Below are 15629 nucleotides of genomic sequence, written 5' to 3'. Positions count from 1 at the left end.
CATAGTATAGTATGTTGAAAAAAAAGGATAAAAAACTCATAGTATAGTATATTAGAAAAAGTGATAAAAAAGCCATAGTATAGTATGTCGGACAAAGGTCATAGTATAGTGTGTCGGAAAAAAAGGTCATAGTATAGTATGTCGGAAAAAGGTCATAGTATAGTATGTCGAAAAAGATGGGTAAAAAACTCATAGTATAGTATGTTAAAAATTGATAAAAAAGCCATAGTATAGTTTGTTGGAAAAACGTCACAGTATAGTATGTCGAAAAAAGGTCATAGTATGTCGAACAAAGGTTATGGTATAGTATGTCGGAAAAAGGTCATAGTATGTCGAAAAAAGGTCATAGTATAGTATGTCGGAAAAAGGTCATAGTATAGTATGTCGAAAAAAGGTCATAGTGTAGTATGTCGGAAAAAGTTCATAGTATAGTATGTCGGAAAAAGGTTTTAGTATGTCGAAAAAATGTCACGGTATATTATGTCGGAAAAAGGTCATAGTATAGCATGTCGGAAAAAGGTCATAGTGTAGTATGTTGGAAAAAGGTCATAGTGTAGTATGTCGGAAAAAAAGGGTAAAAAAAATCATAGTCTAGTATATTAGAAAAAGTGAAAAAAAGCCATAGTATAGTATGTCAAAAAGAAAGGGTACAAAACTCATAGTATGTTATAAAAATTGAGAAAAAAGCCATAGTATAGTATGTCGGAAAAAGGTCGTAGTATAGTAAATCGGAAAACGGTCATAGTATAGTATGTCGAAAAAAAAGGGTAAAAAACTAAAAGTATAGTATGTTATAAAAAGTGATAAAAAAGCCATAGTATAGTATGTCGGAATAAGGTCATAGTATAGTATGTCGGAAAAAGGTCATAGTATAGTATGTCGAAAAAAAAAGGGTAAAAAACTCGTAGTATAGTATGTTATAAAAAGTGATAAAAAAGCCATAGTATAGTATGTCGAAACAAAAGGGTAAAAAACTCATATTATAGTATGTCAGACAAAGGTCATAGTATATTATGTCAGAAAAAGGTCACAGTGTAGTATGTCGGAAAAAGGTCATAGTATAGTAAGTTGAAAAAAAAGGGTAAAAAAGTCATAGTATATTATATTAGAAACAGTGATAAAAAAGTCATAGTATAGTATGTTGAAAAAGCCATGGTATAGTATGTCGGAAAAAGATCATAGTGTAGTATGTCGGAAAAAGGTCATAGTATAGTATGTCGGAAAAAGGTCATAGTGTAGTGTGTCGGAAAAAGGTCATAGTATAGTATGTCGAAAAAAAAGGGTAAAAAACTCAGAGTAGAGTATATTAGAAAAATTGATAAAAAAGCCATAGTATAGTATGTAAAAAAAAAGGTAAAAAAGTCATAGTATAGTATATTAGAAAAAGTGATAAAAAAGTAATAGTATAGTATGTTGAAAAAGCCATAGTATAGTATATCGGAAAAAGGTCATAGTGTAGTATGTCGGAAAAAGGTCATAGTATAGTATGTCGGAAAAAGGTCATAGTGTAGTATGTCGGAAAAAGGTCATAGCATAGTATGTAAAAAAAAAAGGGTAAAAAACTCATAGTATAGTATATTAGACAAAGTGATAAAAAAGCCATAGTATAGTATGTCGGAAAAAGGTCATAGTGTAGTATGTCGAAAAAAAAGGGTAAAAAACTCATAGTGTAGTATATTAGAAAAAGTGATAAAAAAAGTCGTAGTATAGTATGTCGGAAAAAGGTCATAGTATAGTATGTCGAAAAAAGTGTAAAAAAGCCATAGTATAGCATGTTGACAAAAGTGAAAAAGTCATTGTATAGAATGTAGAAATAATTCATAGTGTAGCAATTAAAGAAAGCCATAGTATAGTATGTAGATAAAGTCATGGTATAGTATGTTGAAAAAGCCATAGTATAGTCAGTAACGTACCGTGGGCTTTCAGTCAGGGCCTTCTGTAAAGACCTCCAACCCCCCCCCCCCCCCCTCAAAAAAAAAACGATCAACCACACCGCACACGCACAGCACTGTGCATTAAACATCTTTCAGCACACCAACACAGTATCACCATCAATACCCAAACAATAGCAATTCAAATCTATAAAATACCGCAATAACTTTATCTCTCCTTAACAGTAAGAAGTAACACTCACCCATTGCTTTTTAAATTAAAACCATCTTTTTTGATGGCATCATTTGGCACCTCAGCAACAGCACTTATGAGATCATTTTGAATTCTTCCAGATGTTCCCGTTTTTTCTCACTCTCTCATCGTGCAGGCTTGTCTCTCGTCTCTGCTGCTCATCCTTTTGCAAATCCAACCTGGACTCAGCAAAGGTCTTCAAATGTCCCACCATCGTGAAGTGTCGCTCGATATCTGATGTTTGCTAGCTGCCTCTGTGAAGCTATTAAGGCTGTTAAAACCTGTGGTGTTTCATGTTCCCTGACTGGTATTAAATAGCGAACACGGCCAGCAAAATAGCTTGTTCTGCTCGACGGTGCTAGCTGTTAGCCAGTCATAGCGGTTGGTGTTACCCTCAGTGAAGTGCCGCACAAAACCTTGGCCAGCCTTGGTCGGCTCCTCCAGCTCAGGTGTAGGTCTTCCTCTGAAAATAATTTATTTCTTCTCTCCAAACGAGCGCCTTGAAAAAGGCACATGAAGGAGCTCAGAAACAGGATTGTTCGGAGGTGTGAAGGCAGCGGTTATAGCTAGTTCACTCTGGTTCACTCACAACCCGCTAAAAGGTTCAAGCTTTGATGACATCAGCTGGGGCTAGCGCCGACACAACGCTGGGCCCCTAGGACGTTCTGTCACTACACATCAAAATTTGATTGGCTGATACACACGTCACTCAGAGCTATAATCAAATGGGAAATGGCAGCTTCAATGAAGGGCTAGCAATCCTACCTGTGCTGGTCCACGGAGCTGTGATGCGTTTAGATGACATGGAAAATCTAGCTGCTATATTCTTTCTGGAAATATAATCGTAACGTACTGAAAAAGTAAATGATTTTTCGACACAAAGTAATTTAATTGTGAAAAATTATATTTTTGATTTTGACAGGGCCAGCAGAGAAGGCCCTGATGGCCCTGACAGCCCACCAGTGAGTAGAGTATGTCGAAGAAAAGGGTAAAAAACTCATAGTATAGTTAGTATGTCCAAAAAAGGTCATAGTATAGTATGTTGAAAAAAAATGCTATATTATGACTTTTTAATAATATAAAAGTGATATAAAAGTAAAACAAAAGTGATAAAAAAGTAATATTATGTCAAAAGGAGTAATAGTATGGGATGTTGAAAAACTGATTAAAAAAGCCATAGTGTAGTATGTGGAAAAAACTACAAAAAATTACAGTACAGTATGTCAACAACAGGGAAAAAGTCACAGTAAAGTATGTCGAAAGGAGACACAGTATAGTATGTTGATAACAAATTTGAAATAAGTCATTGTATGGTTTGTTGAAAAAATTATAAAAAGCCATAATATAGCATGTCAAAAAAGTACAATAAGACATATTATGTCAAGAAAGTATAGTTAGTATATAGTATAGTTAGTATGTCCAAAAAAGGTCATAGTATAGTATGTCAAAAAAGATTTTATAAAATATTCAATATAGCATGTTGACAAAGGGATAAAGAACCAATGGTTTAGCATGTCAAAACCAATTCATAGTATAGCATGTCGGAAAAGTCATCATATAGTATGTCAAAAAACTAATAAAAAATCATAGTATAGTTTGTTGAAAAAAATTATAAAAGCCAATTGTATAGTATATCAAAAAATTGATAAAATGCCACAGTATAGTATGTCGAAAAAAGTACAAAAAAGTCTACTAAAAAGTATGGAATATTGACAAAAGTAAAAAAAAGACACATTATGTGAAGAAAGTCATATTATAGTATGTCATAAAAAGCCATCATATAGTATGTTAAAAAGTATTGATAAAATATTCAATATAAAGCACAGTACATTGAAAAAAGTGATAAAAAAGCAATAGTGTAGAATGTTGAAAAAAGTGATAAAAGACATATTATGTCAAGAAAGTCATATCATAATGACATGAAATTCCAAAGTCTCATATCTTAAAAAGAATTGATAAAATATTCAACACAGCATGTTGAAAAAAGTGATAAAGAAACCAATGGTATAGCATGTCAAAAAAGTGGTATAAAGCCATAGAATATTATGTCGAAAAAAGTTTCAACATTTCATAGTATAGTATGTTGACTAAAGTTAAAAAGCCATTGTATAGAATGTAGAAATAATTCATTATGTAGTATTTTGACAAAAGTGAAAAAGCCATGGTATAGTATGTAGAAAAAAGTCATAGTATAGTATGTTGAAAAAGTGATCAAAAAAATCCATAGTAAAGCTTGTAAACAAAAATGTAAGATAATTTAAAATATAAAAAATAAAGTCATGGTAAAGTATGTCTAAAATAGTTTAAAAAAAAGTAATAGTACAGTACGTCGAAGAAAGTAAAAAAAGTCATAGTATGTCAAAAAACTGATGAACATCACCATAGTCTGTTGAAAAAAGTAAATAAAAATATCATAGTATTGTTTGTTGCAACAAGCGATTGTACAATATGTTGGAAAAAGGTGATTAAAAAGCCATTGCATAGTATGTAAAAAAAAAAAGTCATAGTATGGCAAAACAATCTTAGCATAATATGTTGTAAAAAGGCATAGTATAGTATGTTAAAAAAAAATTATTAAAAAAATTCAGTATAGCATGTCAAAACAATTTGCTTGATGGTGTTTTTTGGCTCTAATGTTGCCTTCCAGGCAGCTAACCCACACCTTAACCCTAAACATATCTATTGCCCTGCTGCCTGGAAGTAGATGTTGGGGGCAAAAAAACACCAAACACCAAAAAAGTGATCAAAAGCTAGGGAATGGTATGTTATAAATAGTGATAAAAAAAGTCATTGTACATGTCAAAGAAAGTGAAAAGAGTCATCGTATACTATATGAAAAAATTGATAAAAGTCAGTATAGTATGTCAGAAAAAGTTGTAGTACAATAGCTGCCAATCAGAGTCAAGTAGCTTAGCTCACTGAATATTAATGAGAACTGGCACAAATCAAGCTTCAAATCGAGTCTTCCTATAGGCTTCAATACCTCACCAGAATGGCTTGAAAGAAGGTGACCAATACATTTTCTCCACAAAAAATGTTACAGAGTCCACAATTGAACTTCAGACATTCCAAAAAAGCGATGAAATAGGTGTCAGGCAGGGCCCCTATAACAGATGTTTATTTTAGCTCAATTACCAATGATATACATCATTTATGATTCATATTTGCCATTTACCCTTGTGAGATCACATTATGAGCACATGATCATTTTTGTTTTTTGTTAGAAAACAAAGAAATTCAATTATAAAAAGATAAAAAACAAGATTTTGATCATTATTGGTGCTTATTTCTTAGAACTTAGAACCTAAACAGGTAGACCTAGAACAGGTGAAAGTTCTTGAAATGTAAAATGTTTGTAACTTTGAGTGAGAATAGCAGGTGCAGAAATAAAAAATGGTTTCATAGCACCTACATTCAAATTCACTTGGGTCCAGTAGACCCCTCATATGTAATAGTTGTGTCTAGGGGGTGTACCGTGTGCAGTTATTTTTTTATGTTCTTCATAGAAAATAAGCCAAGGCCAATGAGTTTGAGTTAGAAGAAATAGTAAATAGCATAAGCTTTCTTTTATCAAACTTTGAAAATGAGTCCCACTGACCCAAACACCATACAAGGGTTAATTAACCTACTAGACCAATGTATATAGGCTACTGTACATCAAAAGGCAACCAAGATCAATGGCATGTTATAAAAACAAGTAATGGAAAAGCAAATACTGCTTTTTAGCAGATGTTTTAACAATTAACTTATAAAATAAATAATGTGACAAGCTGTACAATGTTGTACACATACTAACCACAAACAAGACAAAGTGACAGAATCAGAAAAGAAATCTTTTTATTTGAACAATACAGCAGATATAAAGGTCTATTGCAATCAAACACTCCCATCAGAACAGAATGTGTGCTTCAACAGACAATATTTGCTCCCCAAGAGAAATAAATTAATATAAACTACACCAAATAAAAATTGAAATTGAAGAAGAAAAAAAAAGAAAAACTGAGAAATTGTGTTTAACATCTTGTTCAAAAAGAGCTGCCATCAAATAGAAACTTGTAAACTTAAATTTGAAACAACCATAGACATACAGTTTATGATAAGCTCACAATTTAAGTGTTTCCGTTGTGGAGCAAGATTTTGGTATTGCCAGAAAGTTCCCCTTTTGTTTTAATCTCCAAGTAGAGTCTCCATAACTGAGGCAGATCATGTGTTCTTAAAGTAATTAACTTTATCATTTCGTTAGAGACACTTCGTTATTTGCTAGGAGAAGAGAAACATGGTATGCAGGGCCTCTTTCTTAACTTCACATAATCTCTCGATAAATAAGAGAAACCAGTGAATTAATAATAGAAAAGGAAAAAAAAAGAAATTAAAGTTTGCAATAATAATATTTCCACCAAAAACAGCAGTCGGTAAAGTGAAATGCAATCCAATCAAGTACCCAAAGCAGGAGGACTACAATGAACTGCATCTGTACTGTAATAATACTGCAGTTTGACCAAAATTATACATATGACTCTGGGTTTGGCCTTGTTTATATAAAAATATCTTCAAGGTATCCTTGATATGATTTTTAACAAATCATGTAAGGGCATGTCTTAGAAAAGAATAAACTTATATTGCTGACATGGAAATTGGTTTTCTATTTAGACATATCAGACAATGTACAGTAAAAAGAGAAATGAAAATGGCTACATATCAAGAGGACTCTTTTACATATCATAGTTTTGACTTTAGATTTGGTTTTTAAGCGCAAATGTTCACATGAAAACGTTTTTTTTTGTGAGGCCTGATTTGAGATCTGTGCACCAGGTCAGGTCTGACAAATCCAAGGGCGCCGGGTCAACCCAAAATGAGTAGAGAACAGTCGTCTCCTCGTTCATATTTCAAGGTTTTTAGATCATAAAAGTGACTGAGTTGTTACTTCCCACCTGCACTGAAGGCAAGATAACAGTGAGTTTTGAAGTCGCCATTTGTTTGACAAGATTCAAATGTTGTGTTGTATATTTGTGTCCTCCTTGCTTCTACTTGTCATCCTCGCATGTACAGACTACATCAAGTTGTTTGAAGCGATTCCCCCAACCACAGAATTATTGTATTATTCTCACCATTGCACCTCACTGCTAAAGCAAGTGTATATAAGACCTCTCCTCTTCACCTTTAGTTGTTTCATTACCCAACATATTTATTTCTTCTTGTCATTATGTCATAACATTTTTTTCTTTTTTCATATATATTTCATAGAAATCTATAACCCCAAATTTAGAAATCTTATTTACATGGAAAAGGTTTTCTTTTTTTACTTTTAAAAGTGACTGCCCACCCCGATTCCCAACATCACACCCTGCAATCTTCACAATCATGAAAGAAAACCACTCAGTTATTTTTTTTCATATTTGAATGCTCTAAAGTGTGAATTAGAAAACTGCATTTAGCAAAAAAAACACACTGAAAACTGTATTTTTTAAAGCCACAATTATGCTTCCTTCTCAAATTCAACCATTAAACAGTCAGAACTCAACACAGAAGAAAATGTAGCAATATTGAAGGGAGGTTTTGAAGGCCTCCGTCCCAAACAAACGGAGATACTTTCTGGAAAAAAGCAGTCTCAAAAACGGGTTTATAAAACACGCATCTTGTTTTATAATCGAAGCAACAGAGCCAGAGGAGGTGGGGGTGGACAGACAGACAGACAGAGGGACAGAAAGAGAACAAAAACCCCTGTCAGTCAGTTTAGAGAGGCCATTCTGTGTATTACGCACACAGACACACACTAGACAAGCCACGTCGGTCTTCAGTTTAGTGGGAGAGCGTGGGTGCATGTCTTAGGTTTTGTGTGTGTGTTTGTATAACTCTGTGCACATTATTCAAAACAGTGCCTCCCCATAAATTGTGTGAGTAAATGAATGAGTCAGTGTGTGTGCGTTAGAGGGTGCCATCCGCCGTGCAGCCACCTCCTGCCTTGAGGCGAAACTCCTGGAGATTGGAGACACCGTGGAAATGAACGCAGGCTCCTGCGACCACCAAGATGTGGAACAGCTGGTGGGAGTGGAACTAGGCAGACAGAGACAAAAAGAGTTAATGAGTTAAAAAAAGTTAAAGAGTTAAACTGTGTGTTAGAGAGAAAAAATAGAAAAAAACGTGATGATAAAAGCTGGTCCTAACTTGGAATTGCTTTAGCTTTAACATGAGAAACAAATAGGGGGGAAATGGCTTCAACTTTGAGAATGCATCCCTAGTAATTTGTGCCGTGTGTGTTTTTACTAGTTACTTACCCAGATGTCACACTTGCCGGGGAAGAACCTCTCAGGGATGCGAGCGGCGTACAGACAGGCTCCAGTGATGTAGAGCGTCGCCATGAGCAGCAGCCAACCCATCTGACCCATCGTGGTCGCTTTAATCAGACCCTCGCTGATGACAAAGTGCAGGGTAGGAACCACGCCGCTCAGACCCAGACCCACAAACACTCCTAAACACAGACATTGGAGGAGGAGAAGAGTCTGTGAATACTTGAACCTGTGTGAGCAAACAGTTGCCTATGTACACAACCAGCAGACACAGAGCAATATTAGCATCTACTTGGAGATATGAGGAAAATATCTGACTCTTCAGGAGCTAAATGCTCCACTGCTAGCTCGTCGCTAACTGGTTCTGTCTAATGATTGGTGCTGAGCAGGTAGTGTACAGCGGGATTTAGAGTGACCCCATTGTCATGACACATGGACATTTGATCCATCACTAATATTAAATATGGTTTAGAGCAGCTTTACAGTACAAAATAAAGATGTGTGTGTCACTATCTAACTTTACCTGCTCTGACTCCTCTGTACTGAGGTGTAGCAAAGAAGTCACACTGGGAGACGGTGATGGCAGCCAATCCCAGTATGCACACCACTATCAGGTAGATGAAGCGGGGCTGAGGGGAGCAGTAGAAGGAGTAGTATAACCAGGGGACAAATGAGCCCATGATTAGGAAAGCGATCCCACTGTAGTCCAACCTAGACACAGGGACACAGAGTAGATGATTACAGACACTGTATGCTCATATGCTTTAATCTTTCAGTTTAAATGAAATTTTTCTTCTGTAAAATCTTAGATAGTGAAATCTGTGAGTTTACAGGATGTGTGTCTTACTTGGAGAAGACTCTGGAGACGCCCTCTGAGTGGCAGTAGACTGTGTGGAAGAGCCAGGAAAAGGAGAGGCAGAGGACGGCTCCTAGGAAAAACATCCCGATCACCACCTTCTCCTGGACTGGAGCCACAAACGACATGTTGGGCCTGAACATGAACATCAGACCCAGACAAAGGAAAAACAAACAGCCTGCAGAGAAACACAAAAGACAACGAGACAAGAAGACAGAGTGAAATATTATTTAAGAGAAAAAGTAAACAGACCGAAACAAGATAAAAAGCATGAGTACTATTCAAACACTCTTACTTAAATCACAAAAGCATGTACAGTGCTGCTCATAAGTTTAGGAACCCATGCTAAAGTTGACTAAAAAGAGGAATAAACAATTCATCTTTTTTGGAAATTGATCTTAAAACCTTAATTAAAAAAGCATGAAAAATACAAACTTTAAGGACACCAGTTTTCTTCATGAATGAAAATGAAAATGAATAATGAAAATCGTAAATAAATAAATGTCCTTCTTTAAAATACAGGGGGCATAAGTAAACACAACCCTATGTTAAATTCCCATAGAGGCAGGCAGAGTTTTATTAATAAAGGCTAGTTATTTTATGGATCCAGGATACTAAGCATCCTGATAAAGTCCCCTTGACCTTTGAAATGAAACTAACCCCATATCATCACATACCATTCACCATACATAGAGACTAGAGATAGAGATGGTTTTATTTCAGTTAGCCTAATAGCTGGTTTGATTCGCATAGAGAGATCATTTTATGGAAAGTACCCCCTATATTTCCTAAATTTATGAGCAGCACTGTAGGTGTAGTATCTGTTTTAACCACTAGGTTGGAGCAGAAACCCACCCATTTTCTTCTAAATCAGAAGAAGAATGCTTTGGATTAAACAAAGTGTATATATTACAAACAGTTTTAAACCAAAGTTGCTAAAACACAAATCCAATAATCCTAAAATGCGCACACCCAAAAATAATGCCATGGAATTTGTTTGAGGACTTTTTTTTTTTTTTACACCAACCCAGATCTGACATCGCAGTGCTAATAAAAGCTAATAAAGGTTTTGCTGCTTGCCAACATTTTACATTTTTACATGTCTAGTTAATGAATATGAACTAAAGAAGGAAAACAAAAAGGACTGAACAGAGGGAAACAACAAACACTAAAAGTACTTTTAACCCTTCCTTCCAACCTTCCTTCCCATTTTTGGGAAGTGAGGTTATAGTTTCCTCGTCACTCCACTTGAAGAGACAACTTTAATTCAAGATAGAAGTGCTTTGCTGGGTGTTAAGATCTGTGTTGTAAGAGTGTCAGTGAGTGTGTGCACTACCTAGCAGATGTGTCCAGATGTTTCCCGTTTCTGTGTGGATTCTGAAGATGCTCTTGAAGCAGGCGCGGAACGAAGGCATGGGTGGCCTGTGGCCGTGGAGCAGAAAGTCATTGTCCTTCAGCCAATCGGGGAGCACGTCATGAGGTATGACTCGCCACCGGCCCTCCCACACCTGAGTGGTTCATAGATAGAAACATCCTATTAAGCTTAAAAAACAACAACAACAACCTTATGGCTGGTAAGAATGGAAAATTAAAAAATGGACTCTTATCTTGTCCTTTATGACAAGCAGTTGGTTGTTTACTGAATGTCCTTGTGTGTGTGTGTGTGTGTGTGTGTGTGTGTGTGTGTGAGTGTGTGTGTGTCATTTTTATTTTTAAAATAATGACACCTAGTTTGTAAAGAAAACCCCTACAAGACATAAACTGGCCATAAACTATAACGATAAGAGTTTCAGGGAAAGTAAATATGGCAATAATGTGCAGTTTTTTACATTAACTTTGCACTTCCATGCTACACTGAAAACACTTGTATAACTAGTAAACAGGTTGAATTCTGCAAGAGACTGCCATGTATTTTGGACATTTTCCAGTTTGGCTGGTATCCAGAATCATGACATGTGTGAATGTTTTATTTAAGAGATAAAGCAGAACTTAAAAACATATTAAATGACAATCCTCAGCATATGAAGTTTGTTCAGGACACTGTGTTTTCATTGTGTTTTTATGGTTTAATTGGTTTCTTTTACTATGTGGTTTATTGAGTGCTGTTATAAACCCGTCTCGGTAAAACAAACATCACTCTTAGGAAGATTAGTAAAATTAGTGGGCGGTGGATTTAAAGGTGTGGTGCTCCAAACCGTCTGTATAGATAAGTTAAGGGTCAGAATGCAGGGGAAATATTTATTTTCTACCATTTAAATGTGACCTAAAACACATGCATACGTGTGTGTGTGTGTGTGTGTGTGTGTGTGTGTGTGTGTGTGTGTGTGTGTTCATTACCTTGTGTACAAACTCCTCCATCCTCTCCATGGCATGGTGAGCCTGCAGCAGCGGAGTCATTCCCATGAAACCTTCATCACTGCTCTTCTCATCCTCTTCCTCCTTCTCCTTTCCTTCTCTCACTTCATCCTTCTTTTCATTTTTTCTTCTCTCCTCGTCGCACTCTGGGACCCTCTGACGGGAAAAGAAACAGACACATTGTTAGGACAGAGTGACTTTAGAGGACAGGTTGTTTTATGCCACCTAGGACATCTTCTCTTGTTCAAACAAGGAGCAAAAAATGACTTTTTTTCTAACTTAAAAGTGATTTTTAATTCCTTTCATTTCAGCTTTATTACACAAATTAAGGGAAGTGTGACTGGAGGAGTGAGATAACCCCTTTTAATTTGGACCTGCTACAAGCCCGTGATATCCACTTGTGAGAGAACTTCCTTTCAGGTTCATCATTGCATAACCTGCTGCTGACCAGTGGTGTTCGACAACAAACACAAATTGGTCATTATGAGCATAAGCAAACAAACTGTGGAATATAATCAGTAATGTTGTCTTGGGCTACAACTGTGTTATTCATCCCGTCACCTCAATGACTTTTGCCCCCTTGAAACGATCAGTGAAAACGCGTAACCGCCTGTGCTTTTTCACTGCCAGACCTATCTATACAGCACTGTGTCAGAGCTGGAGTATAATCTATTCTGGGATAGGGACTAACCAATTTGTGACTTTCTTCTTTCAGATTGTGAATTTTAAACAAATGTATACGTCTAAAGGGATACAACTAACCAGTATTTCACAAGAAAATACAAACAATTCAAGAAAAGATTTTCTATTAAATTAATCATCTAATTTTAGGGTGGTTCAGACCCCTATGTTGAGAAGCGCTCTCTTAGTCAAGAGTTAAGATAAACAGGAACACTGATTAGTGTGTATTTGGGTTTCTTCCCTAACTGTATGCAACCAGATCAGGTTATTCAAATTATAACAAGCAACACTTAAAACACACAATATATTTTAAGAAATATTGTTGATTGAACAGATGACTCACCAATCTTCCTTGTATAAGCGGAAGATTAGACAGACAGTGACAATTCAATCTAACAGAACAGCTGTCACAGCTGGGGACATAATTAATATGGCTAGTGCTTTGTGATAAATACACACGTTATTTACCATAACTGACACAAACAAACGGTCACACACACAGAGTTGAGTGTGTCACACAGAGATACACTAAAAACAGTGATGTGTGTGAACTCAGGTGCAAAAAAACAGATAATGTGCTGGCACACAACAAGGATGCATTGTAAACACAAAATTATATTTCTTTAACACCAACACAGACACACAATATTCACCAAACAAAACAGAGAGACAAGAGTGAGAAAAAGATAAAGAATTAATCAGTGAGACAGAGACAGACAAGACAACGAGAGCGGAAAGAGACAGAGAGAGAAGTTCTGTTGTATTTATAATGCATGACTAACCCATTTTCAAAACCCAGCAGCAAAATACACTCCAACTGCTTGGTCCCTGCATGCATGCGTGCATGCGTGAGTGCGTGCAAGCGTGTGTGTGTTGACCATGTCGTTTCATATGTGGACATTTGCATGTCTCACACAGTCTGCAAACAGTCAACACTTTGAGGTTGTTAAGTCAGACTTTGTTAGTCTGACATCTGCATGTGTGCCAGTGTATTGTCTGCGCTTAATCTTGCATGAGGATAAATCTCAGACTGCAGCTGTGTATTGTAAGAAAGGGACACACACACACAAGCATACACACATCCAGTTTCAATTACACCTGAAGGGGAGCAACTGTAAAACCACAGTCTCATAAATCCACTGGTTCAAAGCTGAGATAAAGGTGCCATCAATTGTGTGGTGTGTGTGTGTGTGTGTGTGTGTATGTGTATGTGTATGTGTGAGAGAGAGAGAGAGAGAGAGAGAGAGAGAGAGAGAGAGAGAGAGAGAGAGAGAGAGAGAGAGAGAGAGAGAGAGAGAGAGAGAGAGAGAGAGAAAGAGAGAGAGAGACAGAGACTGAGTGTACTATGTGAACACAGGGTATTTGGGTGACTGCCAAGTAGTCACATGTGCTCTGCAGTCTTTTTGTGTGTGTCAGTAACAGTCTCTCATGTGTGCCCATGCATGCATGTAATGTAGGTGTAAGCTTAAATCCAGATGCTGCCAGTCTTGCTGTGGATTGTAAGGTTATTCATGAAGGGTGTGAATACCTCTGTACGTGTGTGTGTGTGTGTGTGTGTGTGTGTGTGTGTGTGTGTGTATATAGCGGGAAAACAGGGTCTCTTCTAAGTGTACTCAAGATGCCATCACTAAATAATATACACACACACAACCACACCTGCAGCGATGATGTTGAAGGACGGTGATACACACCATACACACAACATACCCACTGCTATTTCACCCAATGCATACAGGGAAATAGGACGACAGCTACCGCACTGTAACAGTAAATGCTTTCAGGGCAGATTGGAATAGAGGACAGTGTGTCATACACACTCTGCTTTAGTTAACACATACAGTACACAAAATAAGGCAACATACAGTAGAGAGGGAGAGAGAGGTGGAAATGGGTTGGAATCATTTAGCCTACATACCTGTACGCTAAAGTGATTCATGATCAGCCACTTTATCACTGGAAACCACCTTTTCACTGAACCACTACAGACAGCTGTTTTGTTTTTGTTAAATCAGGTTTGTGAGAAAGAGAGAATGTGTGTATGTGAAAATGAGTCATAATACTATTAACGATAGTGTTATTACATGACCTTGTCTTCCCAAAGCAGGAAGTAGGGCTAGGCAAGATGATGTTATAGATATAGAAACAATATTGAAATGTCTAACATATATATATTTTCTATATTGTTTCAATTGCTATAACATGGAGTATGGGGTATTAAAAATTGTTGTTACTTCATACAGACTAGTTATTAATTGAATTACCAGAAAGCATTCTACATTGTGATATATAAAGGAGTAGGAGGTTTAGCGGCTTTAACTGCGGTTCACTTTTGGCTGCTTCCAACGTTATATTATTGCTGAATTCAAACAAAAAAACTTTTCTTCCCTTGCACACACCTGCAGCACGATAGCTGACAGTAACAACTGATCAGTTGTTCACAATAGGTTGAAAAAGGCGCTACCATAACAATGGCTCTGTCGTGTCTACCCTTCACAATAAAAGCCCAGCTCAAATTCACTTAGAAGATTTTCATTAGAGGAAACTTAAAAAAAAGCCATTTGCCAACACTGAATATTAAACAAAAGCCAGACACTATATCGTATTTAGTTGCTGTGAGCTGTAAATTCACCACTTCTAAACAAGTCAAACATGACTTAATCTCTGAGCTTCCTCCACAGCGCTGTGCAAAGAAGACTATCTCAGAGCTGACCGGGTGAAGACTCACCCAGGGTCCGGTTGTTTAAGTGTAGGCTACTGCTAATTTAAAACACTAATAACATTACCGCCAGCCTCTCTCTGGAGCCGGCTGTCTCTGTACTCGCTGTGTTTCTGGTGGTTGATTAACGCAGATAGGGGCTGATCAGCTCTCAACGGGCCGGGTAGGTAGCGCACTGCCATAAGGTCCATGAGATTAATGCCCGCTAACACCACATTTTTATTGTGATATTTTGTGATTAAATTCTGAATCTGTAACATACTCTGACAGGTAAATGTAGCAGTGCAATATCTTCCTCTGATGTAATACACTGTAAGTCAGTAGTAGGCTATACAGTGGAACTGCATATTAAGGGGTTTCTGTAAGTCATTTTGGGATACAATTTGGTTCTAGCTAATTCAACAAGCAGCAAAACCACATTTCAAGCAATGCCTGTTTCCAAACAGGCACATTTTACTAGTGCTGAAAAAACACTAACTGGCACTGGTGTCACTTGTGCAAAAACAAGTCCTAATCCCGGTGCTTTAATTACCCACAATACAACTCAACCACCAACAATTTGGTAAGAGATTCAACTAAGATATGCTAGTAGCAGCTAATGTACATAACC

General features: G+C 36.7%; 1 protein-coding gene across 2 annotated transcripts in view; it reads right to left on the bottom strand.

Annotated features, from left to right (window-relative positions):
• Positions 1-5939: 5939 nt before the first annotated feature.
• The window catches only part of adipor2 (adiponectin receptor 2), a 28018-nt gene continuing 18328 nt past the window's right edge, over positions 5940-15629 (bottom strand). Inside the window, exons 2-7 of one of the 2 annotated variants that reach the window (XM_034863627.1) lie at positions 11605-11778; positions 10604-10775; positions 9259-9445; positions 8935-9122; positions 8400-8593; positions 5940-8178 (exon numbers count right to left, since the gene is read on the bottom strand). In XM_034863627.1, coding sequence (XP_034719518.1) covers positions 8050-8178; positions 8400-8593; positions 8935-9122; positions 9259-9445; positions 10604-10775; positions 11605-11778 — 1044 coding nt within the window. In that variant the 3' untranslated portion in view covers positions 5940-8049. The remainder of the gene's footprint in view (positions 8179-8399; positions 8594-8934; positions 9123-9258; positions 9446-10603; positions 10776-11604; positions 11779-15629) is intronic. The other variant, XM_034863626.1, reaches the window with a different exon arrangement.

This window comes from Etheostoma cragini, chromosome 23 (assembly GCF_013103735.1).
Source record: "Etheostoma cragini isolate CJK2018 chromosome 23, CSU_Ecrag_1.0, whole genome shotgun sequence".
In the NCBI taxonomy this organism is placed as follows: Eukaryota; Metazoa; Chordata; class Actinopteri; order Perciformes; family Percidae; genus Etheostoma; species Etheostoma cragini.
This window is presented reverse-complemented; position numbering and strand designations above follow the sequence as displayed.